The 23361-nt window shown below is 36.2% G+C and overlaps 1 protein-coding gene across 1 annotated transcript in view; it reads left to right on the top strand.

Annotated features, from left to right (window-relative positions):
• The first annotated feature begins 1978 nt into the window (after positions 1-1978).
• Positions 1979-23361, top strand: part of LOC141436180 (monocarboxylate transporter 10-like) — a 120031-nt gene continuing 98648 nt past the window's right edge. The window contains exons 1-2 of the mRNA XM_074099062.1: positions 1979-2680; positions 2805-3037. Coding sequence (XP_073955163.1) covers positions 2049-2680; positions 2805-3037 — 865 coding nt within the window. The 5' untranslated portion in view covers positions 1979-2048. The remainder of the gene's footprint in view (positions 2681-2804; positions 3038-23361) is intronic.

Raw genomic sequence — 23361 nt, forward strand, 5'->3', positions numbered from 1 at the left:
ACCATCTATGTATGTGTTGCCATTCTGTTTATATTCATAATCAGTCAGTGGAAAAGAGACGAACTCATCATAACAAACAACCATCTATTGTCAAGTCAACGTTTTCATATACCGCAGCCGTTTGTTGGATAACGAAAATATATTTCCCAGACTCTGCAATACAATACGTACCTACCAAAAATGGATGGAAGGCGCAGATAGAAGTTCAGGGATCATGCTGTGGATAATAAAAGGAATGGATTTGAAATTCAATTGTCTGCAAAGCGATGAGGCAACAAAGGAGTCCGCGCATGTAATTACGGGCTATGAATGGCCAACGGAATGAAATGGTGTCTGAAAACTTCGGTGTTTCGCCTTCACTCTCTTCTTAATATAGTAGTTTCAATTCTGTCACAGATTATTTTCACCCCTTTTTAACGCCAGACTGTAATTTTCCATTTAAGTAATTCACACCTCGAGAGTCTGCCAGTGACGCGAATTTTTTAGAGAATCCCTTTGAGAACCGCTTTTTCAGTTTGAATTATTTCTAACGGCTAAATCTCATTATGCTCAGAAATTTACCGAGGGGTTCTGAAAACTTGGTACCGATAAAGCAAACCTTTGTTTTGTTACCCACGAGTTTCTTCCATAGAAAACTGTTGCCGAACTTTACAGTTTGAAAGTTTTCTAAACCGTCACTAAAAATATGTTGTTTCGGTAGAGTTGCCATTTTTTATGATCAAAAGTTTTTGTGGCTTTTTTTATCAGTACCTACAAGCTCCTGTAAGTTTTAGATAAAGCTTTTGGTATAAACAAGCCAGACATGTCTTAAACGGGTTGGATGCTTTATAAATCTTCCCAATGAGCTAAAGGCAAATCAGCAATTAAAGTTCCCGCCAGATTTAAGGAGAGCTATTTTCGTAGACGCCCACGAATCAGCGTCTGTAATCAGATTGCTATCACCGACTAACTTAAGGCATCTAACTCTTATTTTCTTAGTGATTCTGAACAACATACATACGTAATAACTATTGCGAGTTAATACAATTCGAGTTTAATTAAAAGCTTTCCATTTTTATTTAACTTAGGTAAAACTATTTAAGCGACTTAAAAAAGAAGGAGGATAATGTAATTATATATATGTTATATGTATATTTTTTTCAATGCACATCTGTGATTAATCATTCTGTAGAATTGACCAAAACTAAATATAATCAAGAAAGTCACATAATTACACAATCACGTGTGTAGGTACACTGTAGGTACTTACATCACATTACCTACGCGTAAATTTTATGGAAGTCACTTAAAAAAGAAAAAAAAATCAGTGCGAAATTTTAAATTTTCCTAATTTTTTCAAACAAAATCAGTTCATATGTTAGTAACAATTGTCTTATTACCTACGTTACGTTAATCTGGTGTGCTTTTGGGTTGTACTAAATTTAATACTCAGAAATGGTTAATACCTACTAAGTTTAATATTGCATTAGAAATTCCAAACTAAAAATGTACCTACCTGCGATTCTCGACGGCCAAAAATATAATACGGAAGTAAACGTACCCTCAAGTGAGCACTAAAGAATAACCAGTACCTATCCAATATTGCATTAAGAATATTGGAGATCACGGTTGCTAACTTTATAGCTTGGAGGATTGGCAATGAGAATCGGGTCAAGATCAGGGATTGCTACGGCTTATTTTACATAAACATTTTATCGCTGTTGTACCTCTCTACACAGTAATCTATAGGCTCAACATTACCTTAGGCCAAAACTTACCTAAATCTCATAATTTACATAACAGTTTCCTGAAGTAAGCGCCTCTAAATATTAGAGCGTGTTCTACTTCAGGGCAGCTTTAATAACACATTTGAGGGTAGTTTTGAATCGGCGGCAATAACGTAGATTACTTGTCGGTAGGTATGCTGTTCCTTAAAGTTATCAATCCCAACTGGTTAATTAATCGTAACGCTGTGTATTTATTGGCTTTATCATTCCAGGTACGCCGCAAATGTAATAAATGAACAAAAGGCGTGCGTTGGAATTTAAAAATGAGAGCGCCCAAGGTGAATGACAATGACGCTTCGCCGATGTGACAGTTTGCCCACGCGACTTCCGGAGGCGCCGGTCCCTACCAAATCGAGACAAACACCGCAGAATCAACTCCCTGATTCAATCACTGTCCCTAATTTCTGTGAAGGTTCAGAGCGCGAAGAGGTTATCGCCACTTGGAAATCCCTTTACACGGACATCAAAAACATAAAAAATGGTTTTCCGGCAAACGACCTGCCAAATCATGGAGCCGCCAAAAAGGAATCCATTACGCACAATTTCATTCCTGCTTTTTCGTGCAACAATAAAAACGTGGCGCGGAGAATCACTTATGATAATCGTCAGACACGGGTCATCCCTCGAGTGGCCGAACGTTGCTCGTCATTTTCCTTGGATACCGGCCAAGTCCGTTCGACGGAGCTGGGCGCGAATAGGGCTCGTCGCCGGACTTTGCTGCAGCGGCTTCTCTCCTGGCGGACTCCTGATTGTGACTGCACCGAACGTTGTCCGAGACCATATCGTCAAAATGACCTGTGTACATGTTGTGACACCCGAGTGAATAAGCTGGCCAAGTGTAATAAGTATGCTGAACGTGGCCGGTCTAAAAGTGTTGGTTACGAAGCGGCTCGTGAAGTGACAAGGTTCCGACGGTTAGTGAAGCGTTAACTTTAAAGGAAGACTCATCTACTCTATTAAACTATGTACATAAGAAATTAAAATTGAATCAGTAGATGAATCTTCCTATGGAGTTCGCTAAAGTGTTATGGTGTATAGGTGCGCGAGCGCAGGTGCCACGGTGGGAGTGGAGACGGCGGCAGCTTTGCGCGCCAGAGCTGCCCTGACCCTCGCCCGGCGGTACTACCCCGAAGGAGGATGGGGATGGACTATAACTATAGTGGGAACTATCGTGCAAGTGATATCCCACGGTCTGCAATTAGGAGGCGGCACCGGCGCAATAGCATGCACGGCTGCCTCCAAATACCGCGTCCCTCCTCTCTACACTCACGGTAAGTAAAGTACTCCTTTACACACTCCTAAACAACGGACAATGACTTTGAAATTTAATTCACTCAACAGATATTGATGACTTTAACGTCATTTCTTTTATTTTCCAGTTTTGTATAATGTTAAATTGTTTAAGAGTAAAAAGAAAAAGAAAGGCTAACCAAAAAAATTTATTTCTCAAATTATTAGTTCTGTTCTGTGTCCAACATTCACTTCCCTATGTGATTCATGCTTCGAAATAACGGCCGTAAAGATTTGAACGTGACTCAAATGTGAAATGGGAATTCAAATGTCACACCTCACGTAGGCTACAAATACTCGTACCTACATTGACCTAAATTCGATATGCGAAATCAGTTCTATCAACATAAACGATGAATTTACCAGTTTACATTGCTAACACTCGTTAGCTACATAGCTTCACTACTCTGTGGACTCTGTGTACTCGGAAGTGTTTTAACAATGGTACTGAATATTGCGGAACACTACTAAATTGAACACCTATTTAAGTAAATTTTCAAATGATCGTAAAATTTAATGTGAATAGATAGAAATTGCGGTCAAATCAACTTTGGAAATAGCGTGGATAGTACAAAGCACATTTTGCAGTAGTGTTTCAGACCTTCTTATTTCTAAAAACAAAAAAACAAAAAAAAAATGAACGCCCTGAGAAACGGATTATATTTTACTTTACAGTTTGTATCATATTCCTTCAGTTGGGCCTGTTATTATTATGTTACAATGTAGGAAAATGGCGTCTCAAAGTGTGAGATGACTAGTTGTTCTGTAGACAAGCCGGTCGTCCATCAGATTTGCCGCGAGCCTGCCTTGACAGCGGCAACGGAACGCACAAAGTTTTGTTATCGCGCTGACAGACGTATCCGCACGGCTGAGTTCGCTTACAACTTACAACCCGGATCTTGTATTTATATCATACTGTATTTCCATCAGCTGTTTAAGTTTGTCTACTTACACGTCATGTCATGTAGGTTTTGTTCCAACAATTGACCAATTATTTTAAGGTTACGCACCAGTGAAGTGCGTCATCAATGAATCAAACGTCACTTTTACCATAGCTTTTACTCACCACTAGAATGACAGTTCAATGTATGAATACTAATGTAGTAAATAACATTCTAACAAGTGTTTGGACGTTTGAAATACCTAATTGTTCATTACATAAATAATTCGTACAAGTGCGACAAATATCTTAATAATAAAACAAAAGTAACTAATTGTGGCCACCTACCAAAACTTTACATTTTATAGATGATTTTGATCAAGGTTTTTAGTTTGCATTTTGAGATAATATAAAGCCAATAATAATAAAACAAATAAGGAAAGCGCCCTTGTACAAACGTCACCCACTTTCATTAAGAACTTTGTCGCATTGATCATTGAAACTTTGACAGGACAAAACAAAAGCGTTCCATGAATAAAATCAACGGCAGTATCTGTTTGATGTCAGAAGCTAGAGAATTATTAATCTTCTTCATTTGTTTGTCGTTTAGTGTGAAATTCTTCACATTTTTCTTTGTAATCCTAAAATAGTAGGTACAAAACATTGAATTTTACGTTCAATATGAATCCAAATGTTCTCCTTAAGAATGTTAGTAACAAAATGAGCTACAAAATAAAACCTTGTTTGTCAACTCTGAATGTTTCGCAGATCTACATTTGTCTGAAAACAGGACGGAATCCAACGCGGGTGCAAGCCATTCTCGAATTTTACGCGGTAAAGTTTTTTTATGTCGATTCTACAAAAGTTTTTATGACTTTTCTAATTCAATACGGTTTGAAAAATGCTGAAAATGTCTTAAATTTACGTGGACCTTTGTCTACCTTTGTAGAGAGACTTTTTACGTTAAGTGTACCTATCATTAATTATCAACTAGAGGCCTTATCATCTAACGCACTCGGAATGACAATTGTTTTCACCACGTCTTTCTGTCACACGGTATAGGATGAGGGTAAAAAGAGATGGTGAATGTTATCGCGGATGCCCGCGCGTTGCTAATACAGCCACAGCCACTGGTATTCGTCATGCTCGTAGGAACTTACTTGATCGTAAGCAAATTTGTCACAAGCAGATAAAACTTTTGCTGAACCCAATGCATAAGCTTAAAGATTCATTAAATTTGTGCATAAAATACTTAGTCTTACTTAAAAAATAAATAAATTTGAAGCTCCCTCGAGATAAGGGGAAGCTCAAGCCCACGCAATGATATTGGTTAATAAATTGAACTTTTTGGGGTTCCATGCCTTATTTGGCAAAAACGGAACCTTACTGGATCACTTCGGTGTCCGTCTGTTTGTATGTCTGTTCATCTGTTAAGCCTCGGATCTTCCTCTGGAAAAGTGAAAAAAATCAAACATTATTTTAAATCAACGCAATCAAAACATACAGTCATTAAACAATTGTCCCATAGAAATTGCCAGGGAATCAAAAACTACTAGTTCCAGTTGTCCTATAAAATTAAAATTTACTACGAAGATAGTTCTTCTAGCATAGCCAATAAGAAAAGTCTGTTTTTTTTATTGAGTATTGAAAATTTACATCTGAAATCTATTTTAATTTGTATCTGTCTGTTTATGTCAGTACCTAACCTAATCATCTAATATAAAAAGACCCCACGCTGTATTTATTTTGCATGAGAGGGGTTCCACTAACACTGGATATTAGTAAATACGTACAAATTTGTACGAAACCCTCGGTGTACGAGTCCGACTCGCACTTGGTCGGTTTTTAAGAATAGGTTTAATTTAACAGCGAAGGCTTACCTACTAACTCAAACAAGGGGCGCTTGGGATTCTGATGAATCTAGAAAGCCGCCCGGAGTATTCCAGTTATTGCCAGTGCTGATAACAAATATATCTCTTTGTTTATAAATATCTCTTATTAAAAATTTGCTACTACATTCTGAGAGGAAATTTGTGCCCAGCAGTGGGACGTATATAGGCTGGGAGATTATTATATTAATAGATTTAATAGGCTTAAATAAATCTCATTATCCGAATGTTTGGTTTCAATTAGAATGAGAGTTTCTCTTTGCGCAATATTAATTAATAACTAAGCTTCTTTAATTTTTTTCATGGCGCGTTTTGTGACCGAATTAATGCATGTATAAGTTTCCGATTTAAAAGCCGATAACATGACAACAGAGCTTTGGTTTTTTAATGCGCAAATCTAAGTAGTACTAATTATTAGGACTTATTTTGTCTTGAATTGGAACTTGAATTACTCAAGCAGTGCAATAAACTATGTTTGTTTGATAACTATTGTGTAAGTTGTGCGGGTTGGAGTCGCAAATATCAGATTAAACTGTAAAATTGCTATTTTATATTGCTTTTGCTTATAATATTACGTTTCTTGAGTGGAGTTCTTAAAAATTTACCTTTATTTCATTTTAATAATTTTAAATATTGACGACCGAATGGCCATGTGGTTGGAGAACCTGACTACGAAGCTTGAGGTCCCGGGTTCGATTCCCGGCCGGGGCAGATATTTGTGTGAATAACACGAATGTTTGTTCTCGGGTCTTGGATCTTTAATTTCTATTTAAGTATGTATTTATCTATATAAGTATGTTTATCCGTTGCCTAGTATCCATAGTACCCACCAGCTTTGCTTAGTTTGGGACTAGGTCAATTGGTGTCAAGTGTCCCATGATATTTATTGATTTATTTAAATTTAAATTTCAATATATTAGATATGTACAGCTTTAATGTAGACGGATGAACATTAATAGGTTCCCGTTGCCACATTTTGGGTAGAGATCCATATAAATTACAAAATAAAGTATTGCTTCTCGTATTACATGAAATATCTCAATTGGCATAATAGAGATAAATAGGCATGCGCATTGGCTAGTCGAGGCACACGTCCACCACCCAAAAACTTGTAATATCCACCAAAACACACGCGTCTAACCAACAAATAAATCAAACTTGCCGATATTGGCATTATCCCGTCTGTGCGAATATTAGGGACGTGATGTGACACAGATATTTATTTTGCAAAAAAAAAGTAAAAGAGAACTTTACACGTAGACTCATGTTCTTTTATAATGTGTAACAAAGTACTGGCTGCGACGCTATCTATTTTGAAGAGGGTTATGTCTTCTTATGCTCATTAAGAGTATGACTGTAGTCACTGTTCCTTCATATAAAGTAAGCACTAAACGTTAATCCCAGAAAATCTCGACACACTTGTGAAGACCGCATCCACGTCGGTTAAGCCGTTTCTATGATTAGCGAGAACAAATGCATAGACAGACAGACAATCATTCTAAAAATGAATCATTCTAAAATTCATAAGTGCTTGTTATAGCCTAAATTGAATAAAGATATTTTGACTTTGACTTTGAATGATTGTGTTGGGTTCATCAATCAATCATTGGGTTCTATTGTGCTAATAAATTATCTCTAGTAACATTTTTCTCAAATATTTTCAATGTACAAACATTGAGCAGTTACAGTTTTATTAAACGTATAGACCCCATAGTAAAATTTAAACAAAACCATGATGAATACCTATTGTCTAAAAAAATCTGTTCACGGGATAAAAAAATACCGGTATTAAATATAGTAAAAAATACGGATAACTTGAAAACCTTTGAAATTACAAACTGAAATATAGATACAAAAAAATAAGACCATCACTGGGAATCGAACCCAGGTCCTCGGTAATCCGTACCGCGTGCTATACCGCTACACCACTGATGGTCCATCAGTGGACGCACGCGGAGAGCACGCGGTACGGATTACCGAGGACCTGGGTTCGATTCCCAGTGATGGTCTTATTTTTCTGTATATATATTTCAGTTTGTAATTTCAAATACGGTTTAACGGGATGACCGTAAAAGTAAAAATTTGGAATTGAAATAAAAAATACAAAAAGATTCCAAAAAACCAATCTTAATTTGAAAACCTTTTTTAGAGACAACTATAAACTTGGTTTGGATAGGTAATAACCAAAGCTTCAGCTGCCAGATTTGGTATATTCAAGGATTTTAAACATTTTACTATCATTGTAATACAAATATAGTGTATTTCAATACAGAAATGTAAACGTTTAGATAGTTTAATGGGGAAATTTCAATATTTAAGACACCAATTGACATTGTTTTGTTTACATCTCTTAGTTAAATACCAGTCCAAACCAAGTATCAATAAAATATCTAATCTTATTCAACATGAAACTACCGTGAGACTCACTCATATTAAATGATATTGTAACGGATAACTCACGTCTTAAACCGAGTTTAGCTCGACATGTTTCGGGCTATTTCGTAGCCCTTCTTCAAGGGAGCACGCGACTCGGCGGCTGCCGCAACACGCACACAGCACGCACAGGTGTGCGTGTTGCGGCAGCCGCCGAGTCGCGTGCTCCTGAGAAGAAGGGCTACGAAATAGCCCGAAACATGTCGAGCTAAACTCGCTTTAAGACGTGAGTTATCCGTTACAATATCATTTAATATCTAATCTTATTGTTTTCCTATCATAACCACAAATTCAAATTGATCGCTATTTATCTCAAAATTACCATATCCCATTTAATAAGACATTGTCGTACAAAATATTTCCATAACGTGTCAGTGGCAAGCTTATTGGTATCTCGCAAGGCAGCTCGTATTACCTGAAGACGCATAACACGCATTTATAGCATCATATTGACTTCATATTTTGATATCTAAACTTTCCATTAATGTCAAGCAGAGTTTTTCAACGTGTGCATGCGGTCACAGAGGATCGCGAAATCAATGATATAGATAATTTTATTTGTCAAACAATGAGTTCCTATATACAATTATTAAATTGAATATACAGGGTGGAAAGAATCAATGGGCCATGGAGGGCAACTACCTTAAATCTTTCAGTTAGCAAATTGTACTGAAAGGAAACATTCCTTTATTTTTAAAATTGAACAAAACTGCATTCAAAGATCTTCTAAACTTCCCTTGTCTCACCCGGGAATAGAACCAACTAAAAATTAAAAAAATAAAACTCGCTATTTTATTATACGAATCAATAAGAATTGTTCTGGATAAAATTTGTCTAATAAACATTTGGATTTGCTTGCCCCGCGTTGTATAAAAAAAATACGTTCCAATTTTAGACTTTTCGTCTGAACGCGTGTAAGAAGGATTTATACACAGATTATTATTACCATTAAAAATTGTTCTTATCGAAGTCTTCAATAAGGTACTGAGAGATAAATAAAATTAGCAAGCTTGTACTTTATGATTATGATGTCTTTGGATGTTAGAGAAATAAGAAAATTATAAGGTAGGTATCATTTACTTGTTACGAGTGAACCGTACTAGGTAATGTTAATAAATATTCTATTTCATGGTATCTCGTACAACAGATGAGTGTAAGGCCAAATGTTTATTAGACAAATTTTATCCTGAACAATAATCCTATCAATTTGTGTAATAATAAAATAGCGAGTGCTTATTTTTTTAATTTTTAGTAGGTTCGATTCCCGGGTGAGACAAGCGAAGTTTAGAAGATCTTTGAATGCAGTTTTGTTTCATTTTAAAAATAAAGGAATGTTTCCTTTTTGTATAATTGTACTGTTTCTAGCTAAAGGATTTAAGGTAGTTGCCGTCCAGGACCTATTGAATTTTTCCACCCTGTTCTGTATGTTCAATAATCTTAGGTATATCCTGTCCTCTATGTCTTGCCTTTCAGCATACAAATTTTTAGTTATGAATAATTTTACATTTAATACTAATAATAATCAGTGTAACATTTTGAAAACAATATCTAGTCTGTATTATCTAGTAGATATTCATTAACAGATTAATACCTATGCCTTGTTGGTTAAAAAATCTTTCAATGCTTTTATAAAACTAGTTAATACTTCCTTCTCTGTTACAGTTTTTGGTAGCTTATTGAAAGTGATAAAGAAAAAAAATAACTTCAATAACAAAGTATTTCTGATTAAATCTTAGTTAAATATTATTCGCAAATTATCTTACATAATTAACAAAAATAAAAAGTCAAAATATCTTTATTTCATTTTATCTACAAGGGGTGCAAAAAATTAACACCATTATGGACTGCAACTACGTGTAGGTACGTTGAATATTGGAAATAGCAAATTTTAAGCAAAGAAGGCATTCTTTTATTTTTGAAAATAATAAATAAGGTGTTTATAGATTTTTGAAAATTCGTTTTGCCTTAACCGGAAACCAAACAGATCATAAAAAATAAAGTTATGTTTTATGTGATACAGACTATTGGGGTCATTGAGAGTGATCATTTATGTCCACGACACATATACCCTTGAACTAAATAACCCTGAGAATTAATTAAAAGACGAAACTCAAAACCATGTCTATACCTAATATATTAATGACATTGTAATAAGAATCGTGAATGACTCTGCCTATACTCTGCTTTTAATTCGTGTGGTGCTTTTTTCATCATTATCATCCCAACTCGTATACGTCCCACTGCTGCGCAGGCGCACATGCCTCCTCTCAGCCTGGAGTCGTAGTTCCACGCGGGTCGAGTATGGATCGGAAACTTCACAAAACACCGTTGAATTGCTTCACAGGCTTGTGCAGGTTTTCACCATCACCGTTAAGCTCGTGGTATCCAACTTAACGAGTACTAATTTTTTTACCCTGCGCCATTTCACTATGAGGTATGACTAGTCGAATCCGAAAAGTGGATCAAACCGTCAATAACTTATGATATTCCTCTAGCGATACCTTACAGCGATAGCTTAGAATCCCAAAGTGAACCCTGACACGCGTCTCATTACACTAACGATAATGTTATCGCCGGTGAAAAATTGTCTCTCATACAATGGCTGCGAACGACCGAAGATGACGTTAGGGTTAAAAATAGATTTTAGTGACGAATAAAAATAATTGTTTGTTGGTCTATAGTAGATAATAACGTCCACCATGTTTTTATGTAAAACTAGCTGTTGCCCGTGGCTTCGCCCCCGTTGTAATTTTTCTTCCATAAAAACCTTCTCCTGACGGTAACAAACAGAACAAAAAAAGAATGAGTGAAATCGGTTCAGCCGTTCCTGTGTTATGCGCTTAGCAACACATATTAAGATTAATTTTTATTTATATAGATAAAGTATTTGATTGATTGATTGATTGAGTCCCGCGGGACACCAAATGGCCCGCCGAGGCGTTTGTATTAGCATAGGTATACGGCTGTCATTTCTACTTTGTATATAGTGTTAGTAGTTAGGTTATTATTAGTAGTTAGTTAGGTATTTAACTCTAAAAGTAGAGGCCCGGCCCCGTCTAAAACTTAAAAAAGTATTCCCACCTAAAAATTTACTGGCCAGTCTTAATGTAGACATTTCTTTAATTATTGACCTCTTTGACTTGATGCAGTATGAAATTTCAACCAGACGAAATCTCTATATGTAGTAAATAGCTGCCACTTCTCAACATTTTAGCAGTATTTTATAATTTATATATTCATGAAGCAGTCAAGTGTCACTCAGACTTATTTAAATAATTTAAAGCCTAAGCTCCAATGTATTTTGTTTTACCGGTGACTATAAATTAAGTAAGACACATTAAAGTTAACGACTCCTTAATTTATTCGACCAGAGCTCGTCCTTGAACTTGAAGCAAGATGTTAATTCAGACCCTCATTAGCATAGGTATCGGCTTTATCTAAAGATAAGATGATTAAAAATAATTTAGAGCATGTCTCAAGGAATACTTTGTTGTTTGATATCGAAAGTTAGAGATAATACTTGAATGGGGAGTTTAAAACAATGATTGGCTACATTCCAATGATTGATGGCTCGCCAGCGAACTTGGACGACCTTATTGTTCCGTGTTACTCGCTGATCGATCTGTTTTTGGCGATACGTTATTTAATTATTCAATTTTATTTTAAAACTATTCTATTCAATTCAGTCTTGCTCCAAACAAAGACGCTTCAAAATGTCACATAAATAATACAATACGCCAAATTGTATTCAAGTGATTGCTTATTTATAACCTACATTTGAAAAGCTTCCTCAATTCATGCTTAACCAAGCAAAGGCTATATAGAAAGAATTAAATATTTTGTTGACTTTATTTTCCAAGTTAAACGGTTTTTTGTAGACGATGTGAGGTCTGAGTAAATCGTGGTCTAGTACGAACTTTATTTATAGTCCCAATAAAGTCCGTGAAGTGTACTTTATCATTAGCAGGCGACACGGTCTACTGAACAAAGCTGTTCCACCTTCCGTTAAAAAAATGCGAAAAATATTTCCTAGCCCTAAGGCATTTTTTATCTCGGCTTGATAGGTTATTGCATTCATGTTCAGGAAAGAGGATGGCAATGTGAGATCGGAGCCAACTCGTTTTGAATTTCGAACGAGATGGGTAATGGCGTCTAACGGCTGCCAACGGTCCAGGAATACTGTATTATTTGCCCGCACACCTGTTTAAAATATTGATAGCATCAAACAAAGAGTATGCGGTGCATTTTTTTTCGATTGTTTTCTATGAATATTCCTTGAAATTGATTATTCAGTGAGAATGTTCGCGGATTCATATGGAGCTAAAGATGTCGCGTAGTTAGATTCCCTGCGCTTGATTGTTAATGTCCTATTTCCTGTAGTAAAATGCGCTCGCCAATCGGCACATACTCGTGGAGAGCCGTGAGGAATGATCGCGAGAACAGGGACCGCAGTGATGGGCGATTCCTTATGACCACGAACACACTATCCAGAAGAAAAATAGAATATTATTAATCTGCAGCGGAAGCAAAGCTACGGAGATAACCTTACTTTAGCTCTCTATATCCCATGAGATTTTCTCGAATATTTATTTTCTGTCCACATCATAAAAAAAATCTATACACAAATTTATCTTTCTAGAGACAAGAGTTTTTATAAGAGGGGGAAAACGACGATGCGGGTCATCTGTTAGGAAGCAATCACCACCGTCTATGGACACCTGCCTACACGAGGGGTATCACAGGTGCGTTGCCGGCCCTTTGATAGACTGACAGGCTCGTTTTTGGGCTGGGCATTGATGAATCAGTCAGTCAATCAGTACGTATTTTTATTTTTACATGGGTAGATGAAGTTGGCACGTAATCCGTGTAGTCCTACATATGGGTAGTATATGCCTAATGCAGTCCGACACTAACCTAGTCCGTGCATGACGTGCTGGAAGTTAATCTAACTTCAGCCTCCGCCTCCCTCCACGCTCGACATTGATGGCTGTGTGAATACATGGCTGATGTTCATTCAATTTTAGATGCAGCGTGAGGAAAGGCATCGTGTAGAAAAATAAAAGAAAGCAAAGGACATAAATAAAATTCATTGACAAGTACGTTAAAAACTTTTTCTTTATCCCTTAAAATTCGCAGGCTGATAAGTGTTTACTATTATTACGTATTAAAATCATAAATATTTAACTCAGGTGGACTTATCCATATCCACTCACTTACTTTTGGCAACTAGAGTGACCTGTCAACGCTCTTATTTTGTTATTAGGAATAGAGTTCAACTCAAAATTCGAAGCAAGTGAGTGCAAGGCAAGAGGTATTATATTCAAATATGGTTTAAATATTGAGTATTTATACCGGGTGTGGCTCCTAATATGAGCAAATAATTAAAACATAGATCATACTCGTCAAACTGAACAACAGTAGTTCAGCGACTTAATTTTTTTTTATTACTCTTAAGGTTATTCGAAGAAGCAATGTAAAGAAAAATGGTTGATGCTTGTAGCGTGACAGGCGACGTCAGTTGTGTTCAGGATGGCGTACATTGATAGCAGTATTTAATTTGTATTTGTTATTGTAAAGAAAGAAAAAAAAAGGAAAAATTCAGACTCCATCATTTTTAAAAGTCGCTGAACTAATGTTGTTCAGTTTGACGAGGACGATCTATGTTTTAATTTTTTAATAATAATAATAATTTATTTGCCATATTATGAACATAAGTGTACATGCAAATATATATAAGTTGAATATTATATTATATACTATTATACTATTACTATTATATTATTATTATATTGATTGTATATAGTATATATATATGAATTGCTCGTATTACAGGCCACACCCGGTATGTAGTTGCCTAATTGAACCGCGGTTGTCCCTCAATGTGTGTACAATAGCGGTTTGGGTTTGTCCCCTAAACCAATTATTATTCGAAGCCTAAACCACCGTATTTTAAGCCAAAAAGTTATGACTCATTTCGATGATTTGAATTGCCCTTGACACAACAATTTATTGAGTTATAGAAAATTATCGTTTATTAAATACCTGGCTTAATTAAACAGGCAAATCACATTAAAGCCAGTTAAGTGATTGACCGAACTCGGGACTCAAAATTCGCTGATTCAACGTAGATGCAACAGTGACGTCACTTAGGTATACGTATTTTTTAACGTCGCTGCGTTTAAGGTGCGTCACCGTTTTTTTAACTCATACATGCGCAGTTTGCGTAAAAACTTAACGGATTGGTTAATCAGTGTCTTGGCGGCTGCGTCATGTTTTAGAATTCCTGTGTGCGTATAATAAGTTTTTGTTAAAGCAAAGAACATTTTGAATACTACCTTTTTTGCTAGTTGTAAGTACTTTATTTTACTGTACTTGCATTGTCATCCAACCAACATTTACCAAATTTCAAACCAATACGATCACTAGAAGTGGATCAAAATTAATTTGCCTGATTTGAAGCAAACAAGGACAACAAACAACAACAACAAACTGGGCTAGCTAAATAAAAGCTTGTAATAATAACGTAATAGGATACTAATGTGTTATGTTTACATTACAACACTGCTTGACCGTGCTTCAGCGTTTTTTGAGCTCCTGTGTTTTGACAGTATGCGTTACTAATTAATAATTTGTTATTATATGTAATATTGCTTTATTATCGTTATATTATATATTTATAATTATTATAACACTTATAACTCCATATTTAGTTACCAGTGTGGTCGATTCTTTACTTACATAATATCAGCAGTGACATAATGTTATACAATTGTGGTTTAAATGCTTTTAGGATCCGACCATGCAAAGGTAGAATATGATCAAAGTAACACATGTAACGTAGTTTCTGAGGTCTAACCACAACAAGCGAGGTGTTCATTTCTCTGTAGTGCGTAAACAATAACGAAGATGTTACTGGCTGTAGAAAATCAAACTTCTAAAAGAGCATTTTCATACAGAAATCGCGGGAATCGAAACCTATAGGGTACCTAATTATAGCAGAGATATGTCCGACATGTTTCGAACCAATCCGTGGGCAAGCTTTTTTAGTGTGCGAGATACATAAGTAGGTAGGTACCTAAGAGAAAAAGTCCGAAAACCTGAATAAACAAAATAAATTGTATTTTCATAATTATAAAAAGAAACTTAATATTTCGCTGAGTTTTTAATTTATACGAAACCCCCTTTGCGCGAGCCCAGCTTACACTTGACAGGTTTTCCAAGACAATGGCGAGGTTGTAAAAAACGTGCGCATCCGTATAATATATATATGTGAAAGTGTGTGTGTTTGTATGTTTGTCCATCTTTCGCGTCGAAATGGAGCGACGGATTGACGTGATTATTGGCATAGAGGTGGCTTATGGGCCAGAGAGGTGACATAAGCATGATACTTTTTATTCCGGAAAAATGCAAAGTTCCCGAAGAAACAGCGCGCAATAACTGAATTCGACGCGGATAAAGCCACGGGAAAAAGCTAGCCATTTCATAAAACCTAACCTTGTTGTTTAACAGTAAATTATAAATTCGACTTCAATTAAGGATTGACTTGGATAAGGAACAATTAAAATACTAAAAACCGCTTTTAAGTTGTTCTTGAACGACTTAAATCTCGAGTGATGGCAGTTATTGAATGAGGATCAGTAGTGAGCCATCATGACGACTTTCTTGGGAACATACTTTGATTCTTTCCTCTTGCCATCCACGCTGCTGAGTCAGCAGTTCGTAGTTGGCAATAGAACCCATTCTGATGATATTAGGTATCTTGGTCGAATTTTACAACCATCACAGGAAGAGATAGGTCTATCTTATTCTAACATCGAGCATGGCACAGAATAAAACTTAGGTAGGTAGATAATATTTCTATAATAAGAAAACTTCCGAGCATCGCATCTTGACTAAGATAACTAAGTATCAGAACTAAATTTAAACTTCTAGCAATACTTTTCATTAGATGTGTCCTAAATCACTTCTAATAAAAATAGCTACAGTAGAATCTAAAAATAAACCCGTAACAAGCGTCAGGAAAACTTAAGAAGTCGTTGACCCAGGGGAAATGAGACAAGTGCAAATAGCTTAGCTGTGTCCTATACTAACTACTGTATGTACTTATTATATACCTGGTTCTATGAGAGTTTCAACCGCTGTCAGTTTCCTGTCGCATAATATTGAAGAAAGGGGTGACCGTAAGCAAGAAATTTTGATGAGTTGTAATGAGGGCTATCGCGTATGAATTCGCCGCTAGAGGCGCTAGTGTAGCGTGAGGTCTCCGAAATGTCAAACGGGACTACGCAAGACTGTGGTTGCTCCATATTTTTATGGTACGGTTTTAAGATGTATTAAATATGATTTTAATCTAAACTTTTTTTTCGCGCCCGTAATAACAGACTTTGAAAGCCACACTTAAAAACCTCACGCAACAGTGGCGCCATCTAGTAAGACAAAAACGATAGCCCTCATTAAACCGCATGCGCACCATATTGTTTTATAAGTCCTTCCATTCTACCTGACTCATTTCTTCAGTATAAGCGACAGGAAACCAGTGGCGTGGCTAGGTGGACAAGGGCCCCGGTGCACAGAAAAAGAATCGGGCCATCACCCCTCTTTCCACGTAAAATAGCATAGCTTGAACTTTTATTGGCCTTTTTTAAACACATTAACAAATGAAACGGATACAAAATTCAGATCTATTATCAAGAAGACATTAAAACTCGTATCTAAAGCGTGTTATAAAGTTAATGATTACATATATCATGGACAGGGATATTTGGAAATAATTCCGATCCGCATTAGCGACCCCTTCAAATAGCGAACCTACTGTGTTAAAAATAAAGATTGTTGTTGTTGTTGTTGTTTCTTTAAAAAAATATGGCTCTGTCCATCGGAGGACAATTTTGCCAGTGTCTAGTAGTTTTTGCCGTTGTACGGTAAAAAAATTCTAGAAAACGAAATATGAGAGGTAATGGTGGATGAACGATGACAGCGCGAATCAAAAAAAAAAATAAAGATGTGTTAAATACTTGTGATGGTTCGGAAAAACCTCTGATGAGAAGAATCCAGCAAGAAACTTAACGAGGTATACAATGTATAGATATCATTTAATAATATTGTAAATCTGTTTAAGAAAATATACCTCGTTAAGTTTCTTGCTGGATTCTTCTCAACAGAGGTTTTTCCGAACCGGTGGTAATTTTTTTTTGTCATTCATAAGTGCTTGATAGCCTACATTGAATAAAGATATTTTGACTTTTGACTTTTGACTTTTTTCAAACACATATAAATAGCTAGAGCTTGCTCACAAGATTTTTTTCTCTTTTTCTTTTATGCTTCTCTCTTTTCTAAGCTTAGGTTAGAGGACCCCCTGAGGTCCGGGGCCCTGGTGCACTGATAGTAGTTGGAACGCTCGTAGAACTAACCACCTACTGTTGAAACGTTACGAAATCATAGTTATAACTAAACAATACAATACAATGACTCTTTATTGTATACCATAAATAATAAGCTATACAGGAAACAGGTACACAGAGCAATTATAGGTATGTATGGTTTTACTAACGGCATTTTTCAGAAATTGCACCGTAACTCCTGTGGGGCTCGCAGAGCCTCTTGAGAGCTCATAGCATTCACTTCAAAGTATTATTATACTCGTTTAAAAAATACAAAAGCTTAGAAAACTGAATCACGTACCAGGATGGAATCTTTTCATAATCAATTTCGCTATGATTTCTTTAGCAGGTGGATATTGGGATGTCAATATGACATTAGTAGCACAAAGGTTCCACTCTGGTACGTGATTCAGTTGACTTTACTTTCAACCGGTGGATTCAAGTAACAATTTTTCGTTTATTGTGGCGGTCTTAGAAGGAGGCCTGGACATCTTCCATCCAACTGATGATGATACATTTAATAGGTATTAAATATATTGACCCGGATAACTCACGTCTTAAATCGAGTTTAGCTCGACATGTTTTGGGCTAATCCGTAGCCCTTCGTCTGAGGAGCAACGCGACTCAGCGGCTGCTGCAACACGCGCACTGCGCGCCGCCGCTCTGCTCGCGCGACTACCCGACGAAACTGACACCGGCACACAACTACCCGCGTTTTCATCATCATTTTCATTACAACTGTCAAATGTAGGGTAGCACACAACACTAACAACATCGCTCTGTAAAGGTACGGTCACACACACCGATGACGCAGCACGAGTATTTAACACCGTTTTCCAACTCGGAGGTACCGTCCAACCACTATCCCGGTTGAAATTTGGACGACGACTAATCTCGATGGCTTCACGGACTTTCCGCGGAATGAAAAATTTCTCTCTCGCATTAGATCGCAACATGTCGAGCTAAACTCGATTTAAGACGTGAGTTATCCGGGTCAATATATTTAATATGAGTGAGTCTCACGGTAGTTTCATGTTCAACATTTAATAGGTATTTAGAATATGAAATGAATTTAGATGAAGATCAATCGGACGCCAGGAGGTGGACGAAAAAATTTCGATTTCTTCGGAACGAAAGTCCTTAGAACAAACGCAGCAGAAAGCACGACATTTTAGAATTATTTAATGTTATAAGTTGCTTAGCCTTATTTTAACTATCGTTCATTATTTCATGAAATTAAATTTCAACCTTTATATTCACATGCTGGTGATGCCGGCGAGTGCTGAATATACTACTCATTTTTTATGTGTACCAACCGAACATCTCTGTAACCGCTGTTCAAGTGAAGAAATATTATTTATATTTCTATAAAAACAGAAAGTTTTTGGGAAGAATTAAATGACAATTCGCCAGGTAGCCACGCAGAAACGAAAATTATGAAGTACAAATTTACACAGAATTATACGTTTGCTAAACCCGAAAAAAAATTGCAAAGACCATGTTTCTGCCTTGACCCCATTTCACTTAGATTGCAATGTGTCTTTATCAATGAAATCAATAAAGCTTATTGAAGCATTAACTGCCTACAAAATGCTAATTTGGTAATTGTTTGATTGAAAATCTCCCGAAACGACCCAATTGTTTCACGGCACACGGAAATAAACCGGCCTTGCACAGTACGATAAAATCATCAGAGTACAAGATTGCCGGATTACAGAAGCGTATAATATAATGGACCAATCAAGCCCCGCAATATTTTGGTACTCTCAGTATATAATATGGCCAGTCTGTATTCGAACAGATTACTTTGAGGTCACTTTATTGGAATGAAAAATAAAGATATAACGCAGTATGTAAGTAATTATATTCGTTGTGAATTTTAATACATAATTGTAGTCAAAAACAATATGTCTATTTGTCACATTTAGTAATAATAATAGTATATAATCTTTGAAACCATACAACTGGCTGGCACGGAAGTTTACAATTGTAAAGAAAGTTCTTAATCGACTATAACCATTGATTTCATCATAAAGATAAAAAATTGAATAAGTAGCACCTACCTCATTCGATAGTTTGTGACTACTAAGTATTAGTTGGACCATAACATCTCCATCCAGGCGATTATTTTAAAAAGCGGCGCTAGCATTTTTGCGCCGTTTCCTCGTCATTCGCACAGCGCTCAGGGCGATAGAATTCGTAAAAAATAGCCAGAAAACGTGCATGCTAGCAGTTATGTGCATGCAAGTAAAATGCCAAAATTTCAACAGCTAAATCTAGACATGAAATTTTATTCGGTCATTTTTCATATAACGTAAATCGCAGACTACTGCGTAACTTTTTGGGATTCCCTCAGAAATTTAGTAAAACCCCCGAATTCCAGTCCAAATGTTTCAAGTAGCGAAACTAGACGTAAAGGCGTTGTAATAATATATAAGTTTTTAGGGTTCCGGAGCCAAAATGGCAAAAACGGCACCCTTATACTTTTGCCATGTCTGTCTGTCTGTCTGTCTTTCTGTATGTCCGTCTGTCTGTCTGTATGTCTGTCTGTCCGTCCGCGGCTTTGCTCAGGGACTATCAATGCTAGAAAGATGTAATTTTGCACGAATATGTATGTAACTATGCCGACAAAATGGTACAATAAGAATTTGAAAAAAAATTTTTTTTTGTGTGCCTCCCATAGACGTTCAATTTTTTTTTCTCATCAAACCTTGTACTGTGGGGTATCGTTCTTTTATAGGTCTTTTAAAATCATTAGGGGGGTTGCTCAAATGATTTTTCCATTCAGTGATTTGTTTGCAAAATATTCAACTTTAAAGTGCAAATTTTCATTAAAATCGAGCGTCCCCCCCCTCCCCTCCCTCTAAAATGTAAACCGGTGGTTGAAAAAATTTGAAAAAATTCAGAATTGTAGTAAGTATATCAAACTTACAAGGAAAACTATAACGGTTAAGTTTTCTTGAGAATTATTAGTAGTTTAAGAGTAAATAGCAGCCTAAGGTATAAAGAATACCTAAACTTGCCGTACAAAATACGAAATCCTTAGAAAAATATTACTTAATTTTTCGTAATCGCTACGGAACCCTATTTTGGGTATATCCGACACGCTCTTGGCCGGTTTTTTACTGACGATGGGTCTACACAGACAGGGGGAGACATTTAAGTTTATTTGTAACGAATTAAAGATTTTCGGGAGCTCTGGTTGGGATTCGAACCCGCACCTTCTGCGGGTATTCGTGCCCAAGGTGTACTTGTACTACTAACTAGACCACTAGGGAACCTGAAATCCATACGAAAGTCTAAATTCATTGCATACGCCATTAGTGGGATGTGGTGCCATCTTTCGCATCCTACAATCCTACCTAAGTCATGACTACTACATTCCAAGTTGATTACAAATGTATCATCATCATCCCAGCCTATATACGTCCCACTGCTGGGCACAGGCCTCCTCTCAGAACAAGAGGGCTTGGGCCATAGTTCCCACGCAGGCCCAGTGCAAACAATGCAAATGTATAAATAAATAAAAAAACATCATGGGACACGACACCAATTGACCTAGTCCCAAACTAAGCAAAGCTTGTACTATAGGCACTAGGCAACGGATAAACATACTTATATAGATAAATACATACTTAAATACATATTAAACATCCAAGACCCGAGAACAAACATTTGTATTATCCATACAAAATACCTGCCCGGGCCGGGATTCGAACCCGGGACCTCAAGCTTCATAGTCAGGTTCTCTAACCACTTGGCCATCCGGTCGTCGTGTCCATCTTGATCGTGGAATGTATGTACAGTTAAGTGCAAAAATAAGTATCTATTTGAACCTCTCAAAAATATGTTATTACGGACTTATTGCGTCGGAATAAGAGTCTGTGGTACCTACCTACTTATTTTTGAAACTTTGATTAAGTTCATATTTTTACACCTGACTGTAGATACAACTTTTATTACTCAAATGATTTATTTTTATTAGCAATGTGTTTGCTCAACGGAATCAAAGATTTAATAATAGATTGTTCAACAAGGGACTAAAGCAAGTCATTTAAGCCTCACGTCAAACACTTTAATTTTCACTTAGAATGCGAGGAAAAAAGCCGTTCTATATAAAATTACAATATTACTTTATATTACAATCTACGCTCAATACCAGTAATTGACATCTGTTTCCAATTCAAGTAGCAACAAAATTTGATCCGCGGTTTTTTCTTTATTTTTGTAAGGTGACGCTTTAATAAAATGCTTGCACCTTTACCCAACAGATTCAAACTTGAAAACTATTTTAAAACTTATTGGACTATTTCGTAATCACGAATCATGATTCACGAAATTAAATCGTTTATTTTTTATTTTTGCACAGTTGTCATTTTCAGGTTATTTCCCCGCCATAAAAATTGTCTATACACAATCAATGAAAATGGCGATAATCCTCCATTCACAAACACCGTGACTGGCTGTTAAGGGGTTTCTAGAGTAATTTAAAAACACTTTAATCCCTAGAGATTAATAAAGAGCTTTAGTCCCCAGAGACTAAAGTAAAATTTTAAGAGCATGAGAAGTTAAAAAAAATGAAGTCTTGGTGGTTGACTAAGTATAGTAATAACTACAAATAGATAAGTAGTTAAAAGCAAAAGGCAGACTGAATGCAAATAATAGTTATGCTAGCAGCCGAGGCACATTTAATTGCGAATGGAATTCACCGTTCATAACATAGCAACCATATTTTCCTAGCATTCATTTCTGAAGAATTACCATCATGACTCATTTTGCTTGAGACTTAATAATAAATTATATCTTGAAACTGTTTTGAAGTTGAACATTGTTTCTTCGCATCAACCAAATTTTGTATTCGCAAATATCTCAAGGGCAATATTTAATCTTTAACAGCTTATCTGAAACATGAAACACGTTTTTATTTTATTTTACGGAACAAAATTGGGAAGAAACAACACCATACTTCAAGCGACGAAAACAGGCATATCTTGTCAAAGAAATTTAATTCAAAGGACTAAGGTAAGGCAAATTTGTATCCAAATCTGTTCCAGCGTTTAAATCGTTTAAGACTTTCAGATAATTTTCTTCGCAAACGACAGCGATAACAACCCCGCAGCTCATTGTCAATAACGAGCGAATCGCAAATGTTTGAAAGGTTGATGAAACTTTCCTTACTTTGAAAATCATTGTAAATGTTCACGCCATCAGTAAGTAGGTACCTAAAATGATATAAACTGAACCTTTATAGCTTTGCTATATCCGTCTTTAAATGACTTTCAGACTTGTACAAAGAGAGAGATACAAACAATGTGACAATAACTAACAAGACACTTAGATCAAATTGTACCTACTTTGAGTGCTGGCAGACGTAAAGTCCTACCTACGCCTATTTGTAAATTCATCTCTAAGATAGTGCCAATAATTATTTACCTAAACTAGTTAAATTAAAATTTATTCTCTCTCTTCTGCTCTAGTTTCTGAATTGAGTTCCTTAGAGAATCATTCATTCATCATTAGCCGAAAAATTAAAAGTATAATCATCAGATAAACTGAAGATGTTGGTTTCTATCAAAGTGTAATTCTTCGAAAGCGCTATAAAGTTGAAGTGTAAACATAACACTCAGACGTCTGTTGGCAAACACATAAACTGTGTTGGTAAACAATCTTTATCATGTCTAGATAATTCGATTTAGAATCCCCGCAAGTGTTTTTGTAAGCTA

Source organism: Choristoneura fumiferana, chromosome 16 (genome assembly GCF_025370935.1).
Source record: "Choristoneura fumiferana chromosome 16, NRCan_CFum_1, whole genome shotgun sequence".
Lineage (NCBI taxonomy): Eukaryota > Metazoa > Arthropoda > Insecta > Lepidoptera > Tortricidae > Choristoneura > Choristoneura fumiferana.